General features: G+C 31.2%; 1 protein-coding gene across 3 annotated transcripts in view; it reads left to right on the forward strand.

The window, feature by feature from the left end:
• The window catches only part of LOC142322311 (GON-4-like protein), a 66,949-nt gene extending 41,535 nt beyond the window's left edge, over nt 1-25,414 (forward strand). Inside the window, exons 11-16 of one of the 3 annotated variants that reach the window (XM_075361247.1) lie at nt 4,058-4,188; nt 10,192-10,218; nt 14,314-14,475; nt 21,496-21,685; nt 23,977-24,133; nt 24,539-25,414. In XM_075361247.1, coding sequence (XP_075217362.1) covers nt 4,058-4,188; nt 10,192-10,218; nt 14,314-14,475; nt 21,496-21,685; nt 23,977-24,132 — 666 coding nt within the window. In that variant the 3' untranslated portion in view covers nt 24,133; nt 24,539-25,414. Of the gene's footprint in view, nt 1-4,057; nt 4,189-10,191; nt 10,219-14,313; nt 14,476-21,495; nt 21,686-23,976; nt 24,329-24,538 lie in introns of those variants that run through there. The other 2 variants (XM_075361248.1, XM_075361246.1) reach the window with 2 other exon arrangements.
• The last annotated feature ends 1,466 nt before the right edge of the window (nt 25,415-26,880 follow it).

Here is a 26,880-nt window from a genome sequence, read left to right on the forward strand (position 1 = left end):
GATACCATTTGAATTATTTTGTGATGTTCCGTTAAGTTGAGTGGCACCCAACATGCCCAAACCTTTCTGAAACCTAAATGATCATGAACAATGCCAACCAGTAACAGCTCTTCAAATATCAGGAAAAAGAAGGGCCTGGTCAGAAATCATTGAGCGACGATTTTCTGATATCATCGATGCATTTCAACAAGTTCTCGGTGATTATTGAGGGCCTCCTGAAATGTTCTTCATCACGGACATTAATTCTATTTTTTCTAAACCTTGACCTTTGTCGGTCTGGTTGGTGATTGAGGATGATGCAGTTTACTTGACTGCCATTTTCTCTCTGGCATGTAATACAAAATCTATGTTTCATTGCCAGTAACAATTGAATTAAGGAACTCATCACCTTTTTCTGTATAGCGCATCAAAAATTCCAAAGCAGATACCATTTGAATTATTTTGTGATGTTCCGTTAAGTTGAGTGGCACCCAACATGCCCAAACCTTTCTGAAACCTAAATGATCATGAACAATGCCAACCAGTAACAGCTCTTCAAATATCAGGAAAAAGAAGGGCCTGGTCAGAAATCATTGAGCGACGATTTTCTGATATCATCGATGCATTTCAACAAGTTCTCGGTGATTGTCGAGGGCCTCCTGAAATGTTCTTCATCACGCACATTAATTCTATTTTTTCTAAACCTTTCAAACCATTTTCGGATGTTTCTTTCATGCGTTACATTATCACTGTATACAGCAACCAACTACCTATGAATTTCAACTGGCTTAACATTTTGATGGTTTAATAAAGATATGACTCCATGTATTTCACAGTTGATGGTCGATTTTCCTATTCATTTTATAATGTAATAACTCACACGTAATCAAAGATACTACAATGCAACAACTTCAGACAACAATGCACTGTGACATTACTAGCGTGGCCATGAACAACACAGGTTCTCCAACCTTAAGGAGAGAAATTTCCCAGCTGTGTTTACTTTAGAGATATCTCTCGTATGTATTCTTATTTTCATATGTTGTATCTATAACATTTCTCCTTTTGATATTATTTTTAATTGTGATTAGATTCTTGTCACGTGAATGTAATTATTAGTCTATGAACAGAAAGAAATTTATATTACATAAAATGACTGTTTACATTATATTTTTTTCCTTTATACAATCCTTTAAAATCAAATAGTTTGTAAAATCACGATTTGAATTTGTTCACATTAAATGAGCCAGTTCTTGATTAAATATGAAGCACTGATTCGGCTGTTAATATTGCAGGTAGATGGTAGTATTAATTACTATTCAGCTATGATTTTTTTTCATGAACAATTCTGTTTTCTGGTATTGATTTTCAGTTAGAATTGCCGTTGTAGAACCAATTGTGTACTTGTTACACTAGAAGCTTAAAATTATAAATACATATATTTTTAATTTTGATATTTCTAATTGTGTAACGTGAAATTACCAAATTAAAAATTTGTTCAGCCATAATCCTATCTAAAACGTTTTATGTATATAAAACATTGACAAATACAAACAATATGGATTTCTGTACTACATATCTGCAGGTCATATGTTTCAAATTACTTACAGTGAAATGTTACAGACTCAAATATATCTACTACAATAATACAAATATAATCATGCATACAAATTTACCTGCAGATATAATCTACTATAAACCATATATACAAATCCCTAGTCCACGTATTACATAGATAATGTTTTTTTATTTAAGTAAGTTTAAAATATAAGATACATTTTTTAAAGTTTTCATAACAAAGTGCCCAACAGATTATTATTTGTATTATTAAAACTGCATTTTAACTTTTTTCTTTTTTTTTAGGAAAGAATGCTGTACATGCTCAAATATCCCAAAATTTCTTTCTTAAGAAAGTGGGTATAAAAATAATAATGTGGTGTTACTTTAATAATAAGTTATGATTGGGTTAGATAACCGATTAATTGGCTTGTGAATTTGTTTGTAAAACAAGAATATTTCAAATACTTTTGCAGCTTATTAAAATAAAATAATGAATCCCAAAAATTAATTGTTTTTTATAGTTTTTGAAAAACTAATAGGTGTCCACTTTCACAAATAGGAAGTATAATCAGTATATTTATGAATTACATTTGACTGACCATCAGTAACCAAGACCTTTTTTTGTAGACAAATAAATTAAATTATACATTAAGTTATTGTAAATTACTTATCAGGTTGAATGTAAAATGCACCTATAATTACATGAAAATTAATTTCCAAAGTGAATGATTCCAGCCTAACTGTGGCACATTTGGTTAACATTATCGTGGATATGTTTATCTTATCCTATTTATGATCCATAAACCAAATTACACGCCAAACATTTATCAGGAGTTGATGCTTTGAAACTTACAAGTTTCATTTCAGTTGGTTAATAATTCAAACTTAAAAGTTTCAATTAAAATTGGTTAAATCAGTTAAAAGTTAAATTTTGGAATTTTCACATAATATTTTCAGATCATATATGTTTCTTTCAGTGTGAAGCATGTATCTACCATTTTGCTCATCTGCTATAAAATTTTCTGTTAGCTGATAACCATGGTATAATAAAGATAATTCATGAATTTACAACATTTTTCACATGTGACCATGTTTAAACTTACACCCTATAAGTTAAAAAACTATCATGTGCTTTACCAGTGAATTATCTTGAGTTATTTTAAACGTAATGTTGAAGTTTAAAAATAAAATATGTCTTTTATTTTTCTTAATATGTTCTTTAATATAAACAAATAGTCTTTATTTTGATCAGGACAGGAGGTTTTTAAAAGAACAGTTACTTGCTGTTTAGACACCATTATAAATTATCAATGAAATAACTTGATTTTATTGATGCTGTTATAAAGGCCTTGGTCCTGAAAATTTACCCATGAATGTCTTAGCACCATGACCTATAAGAATACATTATTTATGAAAGTGGGTTGAAAAAATAAAAAAACTGCATTGTAAAAAAAATAAAAATCAGATAATTTATGTTATTTGCATAAAAAAACTGCTCAAGCTTATGAGAAGCGTTGTTTTAGGACATATCACAATAATTAATGCAAAAATATAAATTATTCTATAAATAATTATTGATTTTTTTCATTAACAATAAAGTATTTCTTTTCATTAGTTTGATATTAATTTTTTTTTTTTAATAATAAATTTGGATGTCACTAGAAACATTTTAATTGTTGAAAAGAATAAATTTTAAGTAATGTTTCAGTAATTATTTATAATTAAAAAAATTTTAGCTATTTTTTTATTCAGGGAAAATTTATAAAATTAAAAATATTACTCCAGTAGATTCATAAATGTTATGATTATTTTTGCAGTTTTATTTATTAGTTTTGAATTTTGATTCTCTTTATTAATAAAAATAATAAATCTTGATTCATTAGTTAGCAGGCCTATATTCATGATATATAAGCTTATAAATTTTAATTATTTTAAAGTAAAGGTATTTTTTTTAAATACTCTCTTTTGTATTATAAATTGTTCTTTTACTGCTTTTTATATAAAACAGTTGTACTTTTTTTTTGTTTTTAAAATACTGTAAGTTTTATAACATAAAAACTATTTTGTTCATAAAAGTATGTTAAAATATGAAATAATAGGAATAAATAGTGAAATAATTTTAGTTTTACCCGGTTTTGTTGTAAAAAGACATTTTTGTAATAGTTCACCATACTATTTTTACTGAAAAATTGCATAAATATTTAAATATTATTAATAAATACTTAGTGAGTAAATTTGTAACTTATTAATATTCTACCTACTTCATATGAATTTTTTTTAAATCCACCTCAGGATTGACTTTTCCATCACGGCCATGCACTGTTAAAGTAAATATATTGATAGAAGGATAAAAATAATTATTTTAAAAATCTTACAAAGTCGGTGTTACTTATATAATGACCTGTGAGAAAAGTTTTAATTTATTATTTTATTTGGATGTGTAGAAGATAAACTGATTAACAGTGAATCATTATTTGGTCTTCATTAATGTGTTAATAATAAATAAATGATTTTCCAGATTGAATTACATAGTTTGGGATCTGAAAATCCAAAATCCTATTTTTGTGTTGATAATTTGAATAGTTCCATCACTATCATAGAAAAGTGGGAAAAAATGATTGATGCAGATAATGAAAGAAGTATTATAACGTAAGTAGTTTCAAATATGTTTATTTATTTATTTTATTACTTCTTTTAGAATATAAATTTTATATTTACTGCAAACAGTAATGCTTAGAAAATGTTATTTATTCAAATATTTTCATTGGTTTATAACATTATAATTTTGTTTTATTAAACACAAATTTACGTAATTATTTTATAATTACGAACTTAATTAAAAACTGTTAAAAACCAGTTTTAGATTATTTATTATCTTTCAGAATGTAAAAATGTAATTTATACTTTGTCAGTGTAATAACATGTCAGTGTCAGATGTATGGAGAAAATTAAATGTTTTTGAATTGTAATAACTATATAATTTTTGTAAAAATAATTTTATTTTTTTTACAGTAAGCGTTATTAACATAGGTTTGTTATTACCCTTTATGTATTTTAATTTCTCTCTAAATCTGATGGAAGATTAAACCTGGTTGTCTCTCTTGTGGGGTTAATTAAATATGTTGTAGAAGTGCTGTAAAATGTTACAGAAAATTTTCATTTGATATTGGCTATGTGCGTTATACATTTTAGTGATGAGATTTTTAATGCTTGATCATTATTACAGGCTATTTAGGATTATGACAAAATTGTCAATGTGATCACAATTGTGTTATGTTGATGTATTATGCTTTATATTTTCATTTTTGTTTTATATGTAAAATTTGGTTATCTAATTTAAGAACTGCCGCAATTACCTAACAACCAACCCCCAACCATCATCTGTGAGGAAAGAATATAGTCAGTCATTTCATAGGCTTCAAGAAAAGTCAGATAGTTAGCCAAGTATTAGGTATGGTACTGCATTGTAAAGCGATTGTACTCAAATCAGTTTTAACTTACTGTCAAGATTTCAATCCGTTTCAACAAAATTTATTTTCTGTACAGCCCTTCATATCATTGTCAATTAAAATTATGAATAAATAAATTTGTATATCATCACAGTCATATTATTATTAAACATTTTGTTCAGTACAAACAATAAAGTTCTTTCTTCATCAAGAACCAAAATAGCAATATTAAATGTTTAACCTATTGAAGCCAGCCATCAGGAAAACTTATAAAAATACTTTAACTGTCTAAAACTAAACTATGCCCTAATACACTTAAAAATTAATTTTTTATGAATGTTTTAATGAAGTTATAAAATGTTGAAATTTTTGTACCATGAATGCAGCCAAATAGCAAGGTAATTTTTATAGATAATTCCTACAGATCAAATTACAATAGCAGTGCAGAAAAGAAGGAACTAATTTTGTGTGAACTCAATTTTTTTTTGTTATGGTGTATAAATCTTTAAAAATAAACTATTTATTGCTGTTATGTTTCACTTTTAGTCGCAAAAGATATTCGTCGCAAATAGAGTTAGCGAAATTCAAGAGTTAACTAAGGAATGCTTATGGAAGCACGTTCCTTCAAGGGACAACCCCGCAGACATCTTGTCACGTGGTTGTATGCCGGATGTATTAACTTGGTTACAACTTTGGTGGAATGATCCATCTTTTCTAAAAGAAGATGAGAATGCTTGGCCATCCAATCACCCTATCATTTCTATAATTCCACCAGATTCTCTCAGGGAAGAGTAGACGTCTAACAAAACTAATGTGTTTTCAGCTGCTTTCAAACAACAGAAACTGTAGAACTTTCTAAACCATTTTCTTTGCTCATGCGAATATTAAACTATTTTCATATTGTCGTTGCTTTATTTATAATTTAAGAAATAAAAACAATCGCATTTTGTCAGATCTTTCTCTGGAAGAAATCAATTCCACGTTAGAAATTCTTGTTCGTCAAACACAAGAATTATATTTTACTAAAGAATTAAGTGATTTAAGGAAAAATTCAACTGTATCAAGGAAAAGTAAATTAGTTTCACTTAGCCCATTTTTGGATCGAAATGGTATTATTCGCGTTGGAGGTCGTTTGAGTTTTTTACATTTGACTTTAAATGCTAAACATCCTAATTTTAAGTCCTCATAGTCATCTTACTGTCATGAACATTTAAGACTTTCCCTTGGAGGATTAAAGTTAATTCATTCTTCACTTAGGCAGAAAAATTGGATCGTCAATTCCAAAATCATAATTCGCTCTAACATACATAAATGTTTAACTTGTTTTCTTTTTAGAGCTCAGCCTCAGAGTCAGTTACTTGGTCAACTGCCAAAAGAAAGAGTTACAATTTCCAGACCATTCCAGTCAACTGGTGTTGATTATGCTGGCCCAATAATTTAACCATCATGTTGGGCGGCGTACTCGATCTACTAATCCTTTGACTATTAAGGCTTACATCGCATTGTTCGTATGCCTCAGCACCAAGGCAGTACACCTTGAATTTGTAACTGATTTATCTACAGAAAGTTTTATAGCTGCCGTACGAAGATTTGTAGGACGTCGAGCGTTACCTTTTCATATTTTTTTCCTATAATGGAAAATACTTCTGCAGTGCAAATCATTACCTTTAAGAAATGTATGATTTTCTTAAAACCAACAATGCCAGATCAAAAATAAATCTTTCTGCACCTCGAACAACATAAAGTGGTCTTTCATTCCTCCATACTCGCCTAGTTGGGGTGGTTTATGGGAAGCTGCTGGGAAGAGCATGAAATTTCACCTTCGAAGGGTCATGGAAAATTCTGTTCTAAATTACGAAGAGTTATCCACTCCATTAATCCAGATAGAAGCATGTTTAAATTCCAGACCATTGTATTTACCTTCATCTGATCCAGCTCCACTTACTACTGGACATTTTCTAACCTTTGCTCCATTAACTTCCTTACCTGAACCTGATTTCTCACATTAATGTAAATAAAAATACTAGGTGGCAGCTTATACAAAAAATATTAAAAGATTTTTGGAAAACATGGTCTAATGATTACTTACATTCCTTGCAGCAGAGGAACAAGTGTAAAATTTCAAATAATAATGTTTGTGTTGGCAATGTAGGTATAATTAAGGAAAGTAACTTTCCTCCACTGATATGGAAATTAGGAATAATTGTTCAAGTGCATCCAGATAAGGATGGACTTGTTAGATTAGTGGACGTGAAAACCAATAATACAATAATAAAAAGAACCATTAATAAATTGATTGTTCTTCCAAATTTAAATGATTGTGATGACATGAGTCATTCTGAATGCAATCAGTAATATTTATTTAATGTCATCCTGATGTATTTGTTTATTTCTATTTATTTGTTTATAGTCTTTGCTCTCATCAACATTGTATTGTTGAATTAACTTTAGTTTAAACCTTGAAAGTGTATAGTTAATTTTACATATCATTTCTTATTTTCTATATTAAGTTCATTTTGTGTAATGTAATAAAATTATAATTAGGATAATTATAATTGGTGGGCAGTGTGTTATGTTCCACTTTAGTCATCTGGTGCTGCTACCTTGTGAGAGCTAGAGCTTCCCGGCGAGTTCTGATCATACGATGTTCTAAGTCATGATGCCGCAAGGAGCGGTCATGATCGTATAAGTAACCTGTATTCATTCGGCGCCCAAATCCTGCAAAGAGCAGTCGTATTTTTCATTTCGTCCAGGTGGACAATTAGTGCTACTAATAGTATACTTGATAATGTTCAAGTCTATTCGTGTTAGCATTTATTATTGTCAATGTAGTTTGTCATGTTAGTTATTAAGTCAAGAGTAATGGCATATTAAACATAACAATTCAAAGGCAACAAGGAGTTGTTTTATTTCATCATCAACATAATCTACAGTCCATACTCTCTCTAAAATCTACCAGTTTCATTTGTGATAAATATTGTGGTACAGGTTGGTCAAAATTAATGTGTACAAGATTTTTTGAAAAAATTTGCAATTTGATTTCCGGTATAGAAATAAGTAGTTAAGATAAATATCTTTGTCTATAAAAAAATGAAAAATCAAATGAAGAATTGGAAGAACCTGCATCAACAAAAAGTACGAGAAAGATGGGCAAAAGTGGAGTGTGCCCAACAAAGTCGTGTACAAAACGTTAGAACCCATCTCTGATAACATGCGTAAGAGGAGATTAGGATTCTTTGAATACATCATGAGGGTGCAAGATTTGAAACTTCCAAAACAGCTGGTACAGTACAATCTCAACTCGAAAAACACCAAGACAGGATGCAGATATATCAGAGAAATAAGAGGAGCTGAAGGAATTAGCCTTATCCCAGAAGACACCACAGACAAGATAAAATTAACTGAAAAAATTAAGGACAAAAACACTTGCTTCACACTCACATGAAAGAAACTCATAACAAACCTTTTCAACATCCGAAAGGGCACGGAGATCATAAATATGAAAAATTACTGGGAGGATTGCAATGCCTGACCAGTCCCTTTGAAGAGACTTAGATAATGGACTGATTAAAGTGGTCCTATGTGGTTTATAAAAGATGAAAAAAAAAAAACATTTTATGGAATATTTCTGTCATAATAAAACTACTTCACAAAATAAATTTAATTGTAATAATTATTAAATAAATAAGTTGATTTCATAATCAATTTTGAATCTATGGATTTAAAAAGTTTTACATAGTTTGATAGATGTATATTAAAACTACTGCTTTGGTTCATTCATAGTTTCTGTTTATAATTATATATATAATTTTTTGAATATCCAAATAATTCATTAACATATTCACCACTGTGTTAATAAAATTTAATATAAAATGAAATATAAACCACCAAAACAGTAATTAAATAAGTTTAAATTATCATATTAATTTCCAATAACTAGTTTTCACGGTATCCCACATCTTGAGTTTGATGTCATTTTATAAATGTTGTTTATTCTTCGTGAATAAAAGCAATTTGAAAGTTGATTTGATTACCAGGTCCCATTTCTTTCAAAATTAATAATAAAATCCATTGTTTTCTTTAATTGGTTCATTTGCTTTCTTAATGGCTTTAGTAGCTTATTACTTTCACATGTATATAGTGCTATAGCTCTAGAAGGAAAAGTGTTGTAATCGGTCCAATTTGGGCATATGTTGTTTTTACCATATCTTGGCGTTTTAACACCTAAGGAACCCAAAAAATCGAATGGAAATTTTCCGGATGTTAAAGTTTGTATGTACATCTGTGTTTGTGTGTTGTAAATCACCTTATATCTCCAGAACTATTGGGCAGATTTTGACCAAAGGTGGGTCAGATTACTTCTATGTATGGTACATTGATGCCATTAAATTGTCAACTTAAAAGTTGAAGGGGGTGAGGCTGTAGAGCAAAGTCACCTTAATTAACATCATATTTTTCCTAGGTACATTTGTTAACAGTTAAAAATAACAGTGTTTGCAAAAAAGGTTGCACACTTATCTCAAAAAAAGCTGTTGTAGCTGTCTGCTGTATTGTGACATCACAAGTAAGCAATAGAATTGAATAATATTTAAAGTGTAAAAAAGTAACCGGGTCTCGAACTTGATCGCCCGGTTGACTTGGTACCTGGTGTGTTAAACCTTGCAGTTACATCAGTCTGCCAACTGTACAAGCGAAATTTGTTATATGTAAGTTGTGAAATTACATTAGTTTAGTTAGTGTTTACCATCGCTGCTAGTATCGCCACTCCCACACGAATTAAATATGGTTTGCGCGCATGCTTTAGTTAGAATCATTGAATTAAATTAAATGTTAACTATTTTAAATTAATTTGTGTGTGTAAGCCATGCATCAGAAACAACCCAGAATTGTAGGACTTTCCTGGAACATGGCTTTAGCTGCGTGGCAGGAAAGTCCTACAAATGTGTTGTCAGCATTTTTTTTTTTTATGTAGTATCAGTCTGTTAAACAAACTGGCCGGCTCATATTGGTATTATTAAATATCTAACAACAGTGTGCCAAAAGAATGAGAAATATAGAAATAACTTGCTTGTGAATCCTGTACATCAAATTAGTTATTGATAACCCATGTTTTGTTGCAGTGAATTTTTATCTAATTAAAACTATATTTTAGGTTATTTTTATTATTCATATTGTATTCTTATTATTTAATCTTTTTTTTCAGGTTTTTGGAAAAAGAAATTGAGAAATCGTAAGTGTTTTTTTTACTCAATTTGTATGCCAATGAAATATAATTATAGCAATAGCTATAATATTACTGTGAAAATCGCATAATATTAGGTTAAAGAATATTTTAACTGAAGTGTACATGTTTTAAAATTTTTTAACAACCAGCTTTGTAAAAGAAAAATCAGGTTTTTAATTTCACTTTGTTGTGTGCACGTGCATGTGTTTTAAGTTGTACAACTGAATGCACTAGATATATTTTTTTTGCAGCGGTTTCTCTTCTGATCTTAGAGTAAGTTTTTAACAAAAAATGTACAACATAGATAAAAGATTTTTTTTAACAAAAAATTGCGTGATTGCATAGATGATTCAGACATATTTTGTATATTTGTCATCATTATTTGTAAACATACTCTATATTTTAATTGATGTTTCCAGTTACAGTATTACAAAGTTTCTTTCATTAATTGTTGTACTTTTATTGATAAGCAAATATATGCTCAATCATTATTCATAATAAAATGCACCAATTTCAATAATGTTTATTAAATATAATAAATGGCATGATAATGATGTAGATATTTTTGTTTGTTATCATTAGTACTTTATATTGGATTGTTGTAGCATACAGATGTACAGTCAGAAATCATTTTAAAAATGTTTTCTTTTTTAATGTAAAGAAAATTCATTAGAAAACTTGAAGTAAAGAAATAATATGTATTCCTATATTCCAGGCTATTTAGCTAATGTGGCTTGTGTTAACATATGTTAGCAACTTTGAGTTTATGAAACATATATTATTTCATAAAATAATTCTAATTTCATCAAATAATATATTTATAGCATCTTTTTAAGTCTTGGATGTCATAAGATTTTCAGTGTTTCAACACTAAAGTAAAATAAGTTTTGAAGTAATAAAAAAATAATAAAATAACAGCAATAATTTGTAGTTATGCTGATAATACTACGAGGGTTATTTTTTATTCAAGGTCCAATCGGTCACGAAATTAAAACCACACAGAAAATAAAAATCAGTTTTAATAGCAGTTTTAATAGTTTTAATAATTATTCTACAATAAAATACAGATTAAGATAGATCTTCACTATTCGGGAAAAAAAAATAAATTTAAAAAATTAATTAAAAAACCTTAACACTGAAAATAAAAATTAACCATTAAGGATATTTAACCTAACAAAAATTTACATGCATTATAAATTTAAAGCCAAATTTTAAAACAAAAATCAAATTTTTTTTAAAACCATATTTAAAGGGGACCTTAAACCCAAAATTTTAAACAACGAATAAAACAAATTACACTCAAAAAAAGATCTCCTCCCTTGAGCAAATACTGCTATTAAAACTAATAAAATAATATTTTATTTTATTTATTATCAACTTTTAAGTTTATTTTTATATATTTTGAACCATTGCTTTTTTTTTTATATAAAATTATGATAATGTTAGGGGTAGCTTTGTCTTATATTTGTGTGGCTTTAAATTATCAACTTTTAAGTTTATTTTCTCTACATAGTCGCCACTCCGATTTAGACATTTGTCATAGTGTGGTACCAACTTTCCAATACCCTCATCATAGAACGGAGCCGCCTGTGTTTTCAGCCATGTTTCTATGCTGGTCTGCAGCTCGATGTCTGTGCCAAAATGTTGTCCTCCTAGCCAGCGTTTCATGTGAGCAAAGAGGTGAAAATCGGATGGAGCCAAGTCCGGGCTGCTGTATGGTGGGTGATCAAACACTTCCCAACGAAAACGCTGCAGGAGCTTCTTTGTTACAGCTGCAGTGTGCGGCCGAGCATTGTCATGGAGAAATACAATGTCTGATGACAACATTCCACTCCGCTTATTCTGAATTGCTCTTCGTAGACGTTGAAGAGTCATGCAGTATGAGGCTGCAGTGATGGTCCTGCCACGTTCCATGAATCCCACCAAGAGAACTCCATTCCGGTCCTAGATTACAGTAGCCATACAATTTCTGTTGGAGAAGGTTCGCTTGAACTTCTTTGATTTACTGGGAGAATGAGAATGCATCCACTGTTTGGATTGTTCTTTTGTTTCTTCAGTTTCGAAATGGACCCATGTCTCGTTCCCCGCGACAATTTTGTTCAAAAAATCTTCTCCTTCATTGTGGAAGCACTGGAGAAACGTTACGGAGGCATCCATTCTCATTGTTTTGTGATGGTCAGACAGCATCTTGGGAACCCATCTTGCGCACAGTTTGCGGTACTGAAGTCGTCTCTCACTCACAATGATGTAGAGAACTGTCCTTGAAATTTCAGGAAACGAATCATTCAATACAGAAATTGTGAACCGATGATTTTCCCGAATTGCCTCATCCACTCGCTCAACGAGATCATCGGTTGACACTCGCTTCCTTCCCTGACTCCCTGCATCATGAACATCTGTACGTCCTGCTTTAAAGTTCCTGCACCGTTGTCACACTTTGCTGTCACTCATTGAAGTTTCACTGTATACATTACTTATTCGTCAATGAATTTCAGTTGCATTACACCCCTCACCCTGAAGAAATTGAATTACCGCACGCACTTCACACTTGGCGGGAGATGCTATTGTTGTAGACGTGTTTACATGCTAGCTGCGTGTTGAGATCTAATCGAAGTGACGTGGCGTGATTGAAGGCCATACTAGAGACGCTGCACAACACATATGCGCAAAGGTTCATCTGATTTTTGCGCAGGCTTTTATTTCGCAACCGATCGGACCTTGAAAAATAATAACCCTTGTATATATAATGTATAGATTGTAAACAAATAGTTATATAGATTGAAAAATTTTTAGGTTAAATCCAAGTTGTTATAAGGCACAGTTTAGGGCTTTTCCCTGCAAGCCTAAGAAAATATACTGTATTGTACAATTTAAACAGCTCATGTTGGAAATTCAGTAGATAATTTGGACCCCACTGACAGCTCAAACTAGTAACAGGATTGTTTACATTGAGATCATTGGATCTGTGCATCTCCACTAGCATTTATTAGAGAAACATTTTAGACTATTTACATACAATTTATACTAAAGTTAAAAAAAAAAAAAACTGTTTAATGTATGGACCAAGAAGTTAAATAGGAAAGTTTGGAATACAGAAGTTTTTTTATTACCAGTAATTAATTTTCTGTTTTAAAATAGATATTGAATGAAATATAACTAATTAAAATGTTTATTTCTTTTTATACGTTCATGTAGATGAAATTTGTATATAAAATACCTTTGATTTAGCTGGAACCTCTATTCTGTGAACAGATTTAATTTTTTCTATCAGAATTAATAATAGAACCATATTCAAAAAATTTAGATACGTAAAGCTTTGATATGTATTGTAAAAATATAAAAATTGAACGATTTGATAATTTTTTCAGTATTTTTTTTTTCTTAAAAAATACTATGTTAATTGTAATGCTTAGAAATATGTTAAATTTTTGCTAACCTGTAAATATTTTAAATTTCATATGATGGAAAAATACTGTTTAAATGGTTTAACGTATACATTAAAACTTTTTATGCAATAAACATTTTTAGTACGACTAACATTTATAATGCAAAATTACCAACACCATGATTCACTACTCTTATTGAAACACTACATTAATTGCATTTTAATTAACTTTTTAGAAAGTAGATTTTTATATTTTATTGCTTATTTAACAGATAAAATGCTTTATATAGCTCTATTTATTTTAATGGACAATTAAAAATAAAACTAAATTCTCATAATAAAGTAACTAGAGATGTAAGAGTAGTGCAAGTACTCTTGCAATTTGAGATAAAATGGTTGTGCTTATGCTGTATTAAATGTAATTGTTTATTAATGAATATTTTAAAATTAAGTTATTAATTAAATAATTAATTAATTAGTAATTAGTCATTATTAAGTATTAATAAATAAACTTAAGTATACCTCGCTTATGCCTAATAATAGACCTGCTCCGATACACTCATAGGGGAGAAAAAGTATGGGTCTGGGTGGCTCTTGAGCAATGTTTTTTTTTACAGTCATGTTTTTTTAATTTTGAGAGGTTAAACAAAAATATATATATATATATATATATTTATCTCTTATTTAAATATTGTTTTGTGTTTTTTTTTTTACAGAGATAAATCACTAGAGCAGCAAGTATTACGTGTTTGTAAGTTCCCACCACTTTTAATGCAGTTGGTGTGTGAAAGTGATGCATTTCCTTATCCATTACTTTTACCTCCTTTGCCATTCTATTCTTACAATCTTCCTGAAGAATTTGTTCCTAGTGAAGAGCAGTAAGTGTTATAATTTGATGAATTTTTTATATGCAGTGCTAATTTAATTCAAAATAAGTTTTATCAGTTCCTCTTTCCTAGTTGCAACTACAGTATAACATTTAAAAAAAAAAATTATGTTTAAAATTGTAATGGATGCTGTTATTGTGATTTCATAAAGAAAATCATGAAAATTTTGTAAACGATATGAACATAATTTTATAAACATATATGAGGTCTGTAAATAAAGTAATGAGACTGGTTCAGAAAGACATTTTATTTACAATCAATTATATCGGGACTCTTATCGCTTTCGAAATAGTTCCCTTGAGAAGCCACGCAATGTTTCAAACAGTTTTCCCACTCTTCATTACAGTGTTGGAACTCAGAAACCAGATTATCCTTCAGATGGTCGATTTTTTCTGTCTTCTATTGTTCCAAAATGGTGTCCTGTGAGGTGTTATTTTAAAGTTGGGAACAGGAAAAAGTCACAGGGTCTCAAGCCAGGTGAATAAGGTGGTGGAAGAACTACAGGAATGTTTTTCTTTGCCAAAAACTCATTAATAGAGAGTGCATTGTCGTAATGCAGCATCCAGTTGTCTTTGATGGCTGGTCTCATGTGGGCAACATTTTTCCATAGCCTTTCAAGAACATTTTGATTTACAGTCTATCCTATAGACAAAAACTCCTTATGGACAACACCATTTTACTATTGAAGAAACAAAATTAGCATGGTTTTGATTTTTGATTTGCTCATTTTTGCTTTTTTGGGACGTGGTGAGTTAGAAGTGTTCCACTTCTTGCTCTGGCATTTTTTTCTGGGTCATATTTAAATATCCAAGATTCATCACCAGTAATAACTTTTTTTTAGAAATCAGGTCAATTTCAATTCACCCTAGAAGATCACAGCACACTTCCACCTTCTTGTTTTTCTGTTCAACAGTTGACGTTTTTTGGGACCAATTTTGCACAAACTTTTTTCAAGTCCAATTCGTTTGCCAAAATTTGATGGACTGTGGTATGGTTCAATTTCAGTTATTCTGTAGTCTTAGAAACTACCATATCAAGTCTCTGATTCGCTCAACATTGTCTTCACTTTTTGACATGGATCGTCCACAACTGATTCCCGGCAATCTGAAAATGCTTTAAACGACCTAAAAACTTGAGCTCATGACAGAGCGTCATCTCCATTCATCCTTTTCAACTTTGAAAAAGTTGATTGTACCTCATTGCTCATAATTAGTATCACTCATTTTTGTAATCCACAACAAAAATTCATTTCACAGAAAGTTTGGTTACATCTCACGTGGCAACAATAGACTAAAAATATTAATACCTAATATAAATCAGCTGCTCACATAACCATATGTTTACTAGTAACTTATCAGTGTTGCCACTTTGGCTGCCAAAAAACTAGTCTCATTACTTTATTTACAGACCTCATAAGCATGTTTACTTGGTGTAGTTACAGCTAGCTGATTTTTAAATCACTTTATTTCAAATCCTGACTGGAAATTAAGCTAAAGATCAGTTCTTTATTCATATAATTTTGACTGTCATTATATCAAAAGATATTTTTATGGATAATTTCATATTTCTGATGATATTAGGTATAACTTATGTAAAAGTAGATTATTGGAAGTAATATAGAAACATTCTAAAGATTATTCAGGGTTTTTTTTAAAAAAAGAACCATAACATTGAACAGGATAAGTTTTCACTCATTTGATCTAAGAGAATAATTTCTTGTTAACGGTGATGATAAATTATAAGGTTTATATTTACAATATTAAATATTACCCAAGTAGCACTTTCACTAACATTAGGCTAGTGTGAGGGCAACATGTCTGTGCAAGAAAAATGTTAATATATTTTAGTTTGCAAGATTTAGATTTATTGATGCAGTTTTATCATGTTAATGAAATTGGATTAGCTCTTGCATATCAATCAATAACTGTTTAAAAGGAATTAACAAATTGGTTAATAACTTGGGTTTTGAAATTTAAAAAACAGTTAGAAGAAGTGGATAAATTTCCTGTAAGACCTGGAATTAGCAAAAAAGATATTTACCCTATTTGGCAGTCTTGAATTAAAAGCCTGATGATATTGTTCAGCAGATATAATTTGATACTTTGTATTTCTAAATACAAAGACTCTGGACGAGGAGTCTTATTCTGTAAGACTTTGGGGGTTGGGGCCCCACAGGCCTAGCCTCTGCAGCTTTTCTTCCCACTACACACCGAGCTGCAGAATACTTTACAATGTACACATATACTATACCAAGAACACTACACAAATTACAACATATACATTTACTCAACTACACAACTTCCATTTCAGTTTTCTTTTCACTTACAATTGGTGGTGTTGTGACATGTTACGAAATGCAACCGTAACCTAAGGTGGGAACAATCGTGCTGATGGGTGAATGGCTCTACATAGTGAGTCTCGAACGATGTCCTCTGGGCACCAGAGCAGACCCAGTTGTATTTAGCTCTAGCTCCAATACGCGTGCGCTCTGCTGGAGTGGTCTATTATATTGCCGGTACTTGTGGAACCAAAATTTTTAGTTCCATCAGTAAATTTTATGATGGTTGGTGGTCCATCTGAAAAGACCACCAATTTTAGTCTAGTGAAAAGGCCTCGGTCAGCTTTGTCTGACGTGGATATTGTTACTACAGAAGACGAAGGTAATGTCAAGTATAAGAAAAGATTTTTGAGAGTGTATGTTTGGAGTGTCGCTTTATATGGAAGTGAAACTTGGACAATTGGAGTATCTGAGAAGAAAAGATTAGAAGCTTTTGAAATGTGGTGCTATAGGAGAATGTTAAAAATCAGATGGGTGGATAAAGTGACAAATGAAAAGGTATTGCGGCAAATAGATGAAGAAAGAAGCATTTGGAAAAATATAGTTAAAAGAAGAGACAGACTTATAGGCCACATACTAAGGCATCCTGGAATAGTCGCTTTAATATTGGAAGGACAGGTAGAAGGAAAAAATTGTGTAGGCATTCCACGTTTGGAATATGTAAAACAAATTGTTAGGGATGTAGGATGTAGAGGGTATACTGAAATGAAACGACTAGCACTAGATAGGGAATCTTGGAGAGCTGCATCAAACCAGTCAAATGACTGAAGACAAAAAAAAAAGAAGATACTTGAGACTGCCAGCAGATATATCCCACAAACATCGGGTAATCCTAAACGTCCTTCTGTTCCATGGTGGAATGATGATTGCAAATGTGCTATTAGGAATTGGTGGTGGGCACTACGCAAATTTAATAATAGACCTACAACTGAACATCTAAATTTGTTCCGCAGGGCTAGAGCAGTATGCCATCGAGTCTTCTTGAATGCTAAGAGGAGTTCATGGACGAAATATGTGAACACTATCTCACACTCTACTCCCACGTCTACTGTGTGGAAAAAATCCATGTAATTTTTGGATCACTGAGACAATCTATTCTCGGTCTTATTGATGAAGGAGAATTCCTTTCATCATCTTCAGCTGTAGCAAATACTTTAGCAAAATCTTTCCGCTGTGTAAAATAATGGAGAGAATGGTAAACTGCAGGCTTACATGGTACTTGGAGAAACATGGCTTTCTATCTTCGGAACAGTGTGGTTTCTGACAAGGATGATCTTGCATTGACCATTTAGTGTCAATGGAAACAGCCATACAAAATGCTTTCCTAAACCGCCAGCACCTCGTTGCTATCTTCTTCGATATAAAAAAGGCGTACAACACGGCCTGGTGACACAGTATTCTTAACACCCTCAAGGGATGGGGAATCAAGGGCAATATGCTTGCTTTTATCCGGGGATTCTTAAGTCGCTGAACGTTTCATGTTCGTGTAGATGATTCACCCTCAGATAGTGTCATCTTGGAGAATGGAGTACCTCAAGGTAGTGTATTAAGTGCCACCTTATTTTCTGTGGCCATAAACAGTATTACCAGTTGTGTACAGGCTCCTGTCTCATGTTCTCTATTTGTTGATGATTTTGTTATTTACATTGCAAGCCGTTCAACATCTACAGCAGAGCGACTACTACTGGTTTCACATTTTCATCCAGCAAAACGAAATGTGTAGTCTTTTCTCGGCTACGAAACCCTTCTATTCCACAAGTTTTTCTGAACAGAGAGCTTATTGCTATCTCTCCTTACGTCAGTCAAGTTTCTAGGTTTGATTTTTGATAGCCGTCTTACTTGGGTCAAACATATAAAGGAATTAAGGACAAAATGTTCCAAAATTTTAGATATGATGTGGGTTCTTAGTAACATCAATTGGGGAGCCGATCGGTCATGTATGTTATGTTTTTACTATTCCCTTGTTCGTTCTAGTTTAGATTATGGTTGTGTCACCTACTCTTCAGCTCATCAAACCGTGCTTAAAATGCTAGATGGTGTACATCACACTTTTCTTCAGCTTGCCACAGGTGCATTTAGATCAAGCCCTGTCGCAACCTTACTTGACTGCGGTGAACCATCACTTTGGGATAGACGAGACCAGCTTTTGTTATCTTATTTTGCTTGTCTACAGCCAAATCACCCGGCTTTTGACTCAGTTCTTAGAAATCCTATTTAGGAAAGTATGAGAACCGTCCACACTGTACTGCACCTGTAGGCTTCCGTACCCGATGTCTGCTGCAGCATATAAATGTTGACACTTCTTCATTCTTTCCATCATATCCGTGCTCATATCCTCCGTAGAGAATAAACCTTATAAATTTTACTTTTGACCTTATGACATACAATAAACAATCAACACTACCTACTGTCTTCCGACAAATGTTTCAGTGTGTTTTCGCCAAGATGAACCCACATGCGGTGATATACACTGATGGATCAAAACAAAACGGTACCGTTAGTTGTGCTTTTGTCGTCAATGAAAGAACTTATATGTTTGGCCTACCAGGTATTACGAGTGTTTCACCGCTGAACTGCTCGCTATAAATAAGGCTCTAAATATCATTAGCCCTAAATATAGAAACATTCTTATTTGCAGTGACTCAAGTAGTGCTGTCCAGGCAATAGAAAACTTTTATTCCAACCATCCTATCGTCATCGAAATTTACAATGCAATCGCTGAGTTGAATAAATCGCAACACAGAAGTAAGTTTTTGCTGGGTCCCTAGCTACGTAGGGATTCCAGGTAATGAACAAACAGATTATGCTGCCAAAGAAGCATGTATTCAGCCTCCTTTCACCACCCGTGTTACTACCTCTGATTTTATTAATCGTGTAAAGCAATCACTGAGAGCAAGGTGGCAAGGTGACTGGATGACTACCGTCGATAATAAACTTCAGCACATTAAAGATTCTGTATTGGCATGGGACTCCTCATGCAGATAAACTCGACGTGAAGAAGTAATCCTCTGCCGATTGTGGATATGATGTACGAGGGTCACACACGAGTACCTAATGTCAGGAGGACACGCACCCCTATGCACACAATGTAACTGCCGCATGACTGGGCACCACATACTCATAGACTGCATATGTTATGCGGCATTGTGTCGTAAATCTACCCAGAAACATCCATGGTATCTTGTGCAATGATAATGAAATTTTGGACCAGATGTTTCTGTATTTGCGTAGTATTAGGATACTGCAAAAAATTTAATATTGTCATATATATTTTTATGCTAGAAGAGTCTTTGATAATTTTTTTCCCTTACTTTCAATTTTGTTTTTTTTTTGTTCTATGTCTTTAATTTTATTATCCGAGTAGGGAGTCTTTTGCACTCCCTATCAGAATTAGTTAAATTTTATATAGTTTCCTTTTCTATTATTTTAGCTTTTATATTTTAAAGACTCCATCTGTGGTATTGGTTTTCAGTTTTATTTCACATTTTAACTTTTGTTTTAACTTAGTTTTAAATTTTTTATTATATAATTTGTGTTAGTTTTAAGCCTTATTTAGTTTTATTATTTTAGTGTTATTTTACCTTTTTATTAAAAAAAAAAATTCCAGGTGATGATAATGAACAGGCGTGCCCCCCCTCCAAAAAAAATTCTAAATTCATTGTACATGATATACAGAAGAGATTTCGCTTGCATGCATGCTATTCTAGGCTGGATAAACCTCAAAAATTTATTAAAACTGTTAAAACAGATGAGACACTTATGTTTGTATGAACCAACATAGCTGATGAATTTGGGGATAGAGCAACAACATGAAATAGTTGAACTATTCTAATAGTTTTTGGTACACCAAACGTTTTATGAATTAAACAATATTTTAAATGTTTTACGAACAAAAACAATATTGTTTTTATTTTTGCAGTGATAATTATGGTGCCCATCTAGAAATCTTTTTTCATAATAATAAAGCTTATTCATTTTCTTAGTATTTTTGAAAAAATATAAATAAATAAACCTCTTAATTATGTAAAGTAAAAAATTAACAAAGTGCCAAACCTTACGATTCTTTTTTTTTGGAAACCCTTCATAAAGTTCTATTCACATCTGTTATAATATAGACAGAAAATATGTAACAAAAACTGTTACCTCATAAATATTGTGTTTAGAAAAGAAAGCTTTTTCTAAAGTGAAATTAATTGAAAAAAATTTAATAAAAGCAATAAAAAATAATTTTTATAACATCAGTTCCCTTTCAAATAGATATTGTTACTTTAGGTTTCTGGTAATGTAGATGTACTCATTTGATTACCCATGAAAGAAATTAACACTGCTTCCTCAATCATAAACAATGGTCTAATAATTAAATAATGCAGAAAGTATAAGATTTAATTTGATGTGTATTGTAGTTTGTTATTACTGTGTTAAATTATAAAGCTCTTACTTAAGTGAATTTTGTAGCCACTACAAGTTTTAAGATTCTCTTGCCAGAATATTCTGATAAATACTAGAAAATATACTTCAGAAATAGAGGTTTCTGTAGACTGAATTTTTCATTTAGCCTTATGTTTTGCCATAATGGTTCATGTTTTAATGCTGTTAGTATTCATATTTGGTATTGTTATTAAGCATTTTATTATTCTGGCTTAAATATTTTTAATTTTTACTATATTTTACAGGCTATTGGTATTAGGTTTCAGTCAGTTCTTGCCTTATGTTAAAGAGAAGAGGAAAATTTTCAAAATATCTTCAACTATGAATTATGCTGCTGAACTTATATCTAAACTTTTAATGCCTGTTCATTCACCAATGAAAATCTTGAAACATACAAAATCACAAAGAAATAAAAAATTACTTAATCCGTTACAGGTATATTATGATTTTTTGTATAACTTCATATATGTATGAATGTGCACATTATGGAACATTAATCATCTAAAAACCTAGGGTTCCAAATTTTGTCTATTTATAGTAATAATAGTTTTATCAACTATATTATAATTGTACGAGGGTGACTCAAATATAAACAGTAATTTTTTTTAAACATTCATTGATTAAATATACACAATTCATACCTTCGTCATTTCTCTGTACAGTCTCCTACTTGATCTACACACTTTTGCCAATGTTTTGGAAACTTCAATATTCCTTGTTCATAAAATGTTTGAGGATTAGTCATTCACTAATTGCACAAGCAGTCCTTGACATCTTTATTGTTTTCAAATCGTTCCACTCCAAGCAATTCTTTCAAAGGCGCAGACAAAGAATAGTCACAGGGGGACAAATCTACACTGTAGAGAGGGTGGTTGAGGATTCCCAGTACATTTTTACCAGTTTATCCCTTGTCAAAATCATGGTGTGCAGCATAGCGTCATGGAGAAGGATGACAGCTCTGATGGGCATATCCCGTCTTTTGTTTTGGTAGCTGGCTTTTATTGACTGTAGCTGATGACAATAGTAAGCCACATTCACCATTCATTGATTGTGGGGAAAATCAATGAGTAAAACTACCCTTAAATTAAAGAAATTATTGAAAGAACTTTTCCGGCTGACAGACAGGTTTTGGCCGTCACTGGGCAGCACTCATCCTTCCTTTGCCACTCTTTACTCACCATTTTTGACTCCAGAGAGTAATGATAGACCCATGTCTCATCTCGTGTGACGATGTGCCTCAAAAAATCGTCCCCTTCTTGCCAAAATCAATTCAGAAGTCTCTCACAGATCTTCAGCCTAACCTGTTTTTTATTTTCAGTCAACAACCTTGGAACACATCAAGCACTAATTTTTCTAAAGCCAAGATGATCAGTGATAATGGATTGACCACTCCCATAGCTGATACCCACTTCTGATGCAATGCAATTTCTTCAACAGTAAACCAGTGATCACCTTTGATAAGCTCTTGAATGGCATGGATGCTGTCAGTTGTAAGACTTGACCTTGGGTGTCAATCATTACTTTCGTTTTTTACACTTTCTCGCCCAGCCTTAAATTGTCTGGCCCATGTATACTTTTTTCTGGGACAGTTAAAAGAGAAGAACCAAACTGTACCTTTAACAAGTTAAAATTTCCGCAGGTTTAACACCTTTATTAAAAATTTAATGATTATACATTGTACAACAGACGATGAAACCTCTTGCTCACTCATAACTGTGCTGATGACAGAACAGTGTGGAGGAGCTAACGAAGCTGGTTCCCCTTCTCTTACACACCAAGCGTTAACCCCCCCACTCTGCCATCCAGCTCAGAACTGGTTGCTATGTAGAATAGCAAAATTACCATTTAAATTTGATTCACCCTTGTATATAGCAATTACACATGTTGTATTCTGTAATAAACAGGAGTTTAGTCATTAAAATTTTAATAAGGGTTTAACTTTTTATGAAATTCAGTCTCTGATGAACATGCTCAGATTTTTTAGTATAGTGGAAGTAACAGGATGAATCTACTGTGATAATGACAATGATCATGAAGTTTACAGTGTAAGTTTGGGAATCATTCAACAGCAAAAACAGAAGCATGCATCTAATGATCGCTGTGAAGGAAATTAAAAGGGGATCAGGAATTACTAAATTGAATAAAATTTTTATTTATTACTTGTCATCATTTCATTTAATTAATGTTCATCATTATTTAATTAATGTATAATTATAAATCTTTTCAAACATATTATATTTACCTCTGTATCAAATAAAATAATTTAAACAATTGTAACATTATAACCACTAGATACAGTCAGAAAAAATGTAAAAATGTAACACTTACCAAACTGCAGTGCTTTCAGAGTGTCACTCCTTTTCAGTAATTAAAAATATAAATTATACATTAATTAAAATAGATTTCATCAGTTTGTATATACTATGTTAATAAATTAAAACCTCTGTTATCTATGTTATGATAATAAGTGCTTGAATTCATAAAACAAAGTAAGCTTGAAGCTTGTGCTTGGGATATGAAAATGGAATTTTGTGGCGTATGATAAATGCCATGCCTGACCGGGATTTGAACCCGGGACCTCCAGATGAAAGGCCAAGATGCTACCATCCACCATGGATTTTAAATCATTAAGTAGCTTTTCAAATCAGACTTATTTATTAGACATTAATCTTTATTTATTTACTATTTATTCTTGTTATAGTAATTCTTTATCTACTTTTTTTCAGGAATATTTTTCAGCAAATAAAATTCCATCTCTAATTCATTACATAATTCCAATCTCAAAAAATGTATTAGTTAAGAATCATCCCAGAGAACTTTTACCATATGTCTGGAATGATTATTTGAAACAGAAAAAAGTATTTAATCGACTGGTTGATTAAGGTATAAAATACCTTTAATGCACCTCAAATAAAAACTAAGTTACGTTAAATTTAAATTAAATAGTAATAAATTATGTTTTGATACAAGAGAAGGCTAAAGTAATTTGTTTGGTACTAGATTACTGGATTATTTATGTGTTTTTATAAAGAATTTGTTTTATACATATTTTTAATATATTAAATGTTTTAATTACAATGTCATGTATTTTTTTGTGTTAAGCATTTATTAAGGGATAAAAATGTGCCATAAGTGTAAACCAGGCACTTTTTCTCTTTTAGTATCACGGTACAAGGTAGTACCGTGGAAATACGAATGCTAGAATAATCCTGGGCAAAATACTAAACTTCCCCAAACAAAGGTAGTCAAAAATCATTTCCTTTTCTTATCCTATCTTCCTTCTTTCAGACGTGTGCGTTGAGAGTTGGTAATCTGCCCTGGTCTCATCTGTGACATCATGCTGTAGCCTGCAGAGCAGTCATTTGAATATTGGAACTTAGTGGTAGTGACCTTGTACACCTGGGGAACTGTCTAAAGACACTTTCCATACCAGAGGTTGCACAAAAAGACACTCTAGTGGTTTAGTGGTTGAGGTTCCTGTGTGATAATCAGAATTTCTCATCTTATTCATTATTTAATCTGTCTACGGTTACCGATGAGATGTGAAATGTGTAAAATGAATGTGTTAAAGATTGATGAGGAGATTATGAAGAACAGAAAAGACTAAGCAAAGCAGTTAAGGGAATAACTAATAACACTGTAAAATAAGATTTTATTATCATGTAGATTAATGCAGTTGAAAAATTTTCAGCTACAGTGTAATATTTAAAATAAAAAAGCTATTACTTTTTGGTAGTGTTCTGAACATTAAAAACTGGTTCTTTAAATTTTTTTTTACAAAAAGGAAATTTCAATGAGGTAATATAACAAATAAGGGAGAAAAAGTCTTGCAAAGAAAGTATAACATATCACTCTTAAAAAAATTTATTTGAATTTAAAAAGATAAAATATTTTTAAAAGGAAAAAGATTGAATTTTCCTACTGGCTTGACACATATACCCGTATGTGGAAAACAAATAAAGAAAAAAAGAATTTATGAACATAACACAACCAATGCATTGTATCAATTAACATGTTGAGGATAGTTTCTTGTATTCCCAAATACAACAGTTATTAATTTCATTGTTTTTAAAAATTATTATACTCTAAACCAGATTTTACCTCCTTTGTTTTTTTTGTATTTTGAATATTGTGTAAAAAAATTTTTTTATAATAAAGAAACCATTTGAAGAGCCACCAGTTTTTCATTGTTTTCACAATACTTTCTCAGCATTAATTACGTTTTGTTTTTACTTAGTTGTGCTATGATCAAAAAGTATCTACCTTAGAAAAAAAAAAATGCTTAACCTATTTAGTTCATTGACTTATCAACTTCAAAGTTCAAACTAGACCCCTTTTGATGTAACACACTTTTCCCAGCTATGTTTCCATTTGTTGGAAGCATTTTTAATGAGCATCTTAAGTCTTCTTGTATCTCTTCTCTGTCTTCAAATTTTTTTCCTTTAAGCAGAATTTTATACAAGTATCATAAAAAAAGTAATAAGATTTGTCTTTAATGTCTGGAAAGCAAATTACTGTCATTGGTATTTACTATACACAATAATTTCAGATTTAATATCAATAATAATAAAAGTATGGAGTGTCCCTAATAAAAATAATAATAGTAAGCTTCTTAACATTGTAATTCATTCACAAATATGTCAGTTTGAGACTATAAGACATCTTAGATCTCTAAAACACAGATCTGGAAAACACATTGTACTTTTCCATAACGGTTAAAGTATATTGAAAAATTCACCAGTCTAATTGATTATTATATAAAATTTTGATGTTAAACTTTTAACAAGATGAATACTAACAATATTACCTACTACTATTCATGAAAGTGAATTCATCCAGTTTGTGGTAAGTGATTTTCAATTAAACCAACCAGGTTGGTGGGTTTAAAATCAGCTGATTTCGAAGTCTAGAGTTCTAAGGTCAAATCTTAGTAAAGGCAGATAGTTACTTTTATACAGATTTGAATACAAGATTGTGGATACCGGTGTTCTTTGGTGGTTTTTTCTTTTTCTGTTTAGCCTTCGGAACTACCATAAGGTATTACTTCAGAGGATAAATGAGGATGATATGTATGAATGTAAATAAAGTGTATAAGACTCCTTTCTAATTGTCTTCTACAGTCTCAGGTCGACTATTCCTGAGATATGTGGTTAATTGAAACCCAACCACCAAAGCACACTGGTATCCATGATTTAGTATTCAAATCCATATAAAAGTAACTGCCTTTACTAGGACTTGAATGCTGGAACTCTCGACTTCCAAATCAGCTGATTTGGGAAGACATGTTTACCACTAGACCAACCCGGTGGGTAACATTTGAACATACTGAAATATACCAACACATGATGTGCTAATTGTTTCAAATACAATTTTTTTGTATGAATCTAACTAAAAAAAAAACCAGCTATAACATTTTTTGTTGCAGAATAAGAACAACACTGAAAGGATTACACTTATGATTTTGTATTTATTTGCTTTCTCTTTTAAAATTTGAGAGTATTAAATATTTTTTATTGCCAGTTGTAATGGTAAGAAACAGAATAAAATATATTGAATAAGTATTCATTACTTTTCTTGATGTTATCTTTCACCCAAATATTACAACATTGCTGAGCAGTTTTTTATTGTTA

Source organism: Lycorma delicatula, chromosome 3 (assembly GCF_047948215.1).
Source record: "Lycorma delicatula isolate Av1 chromosome 3, ASM4794821v1, whole genome shotgun sequence".
In the NCBI taxonomy this organism is placed as follows: Eukaryota; Metazoa; Arthropoda; class Insecta; order Hemiptera; family Fulgoridae; genus Lycorma; species Lycorma delicatula.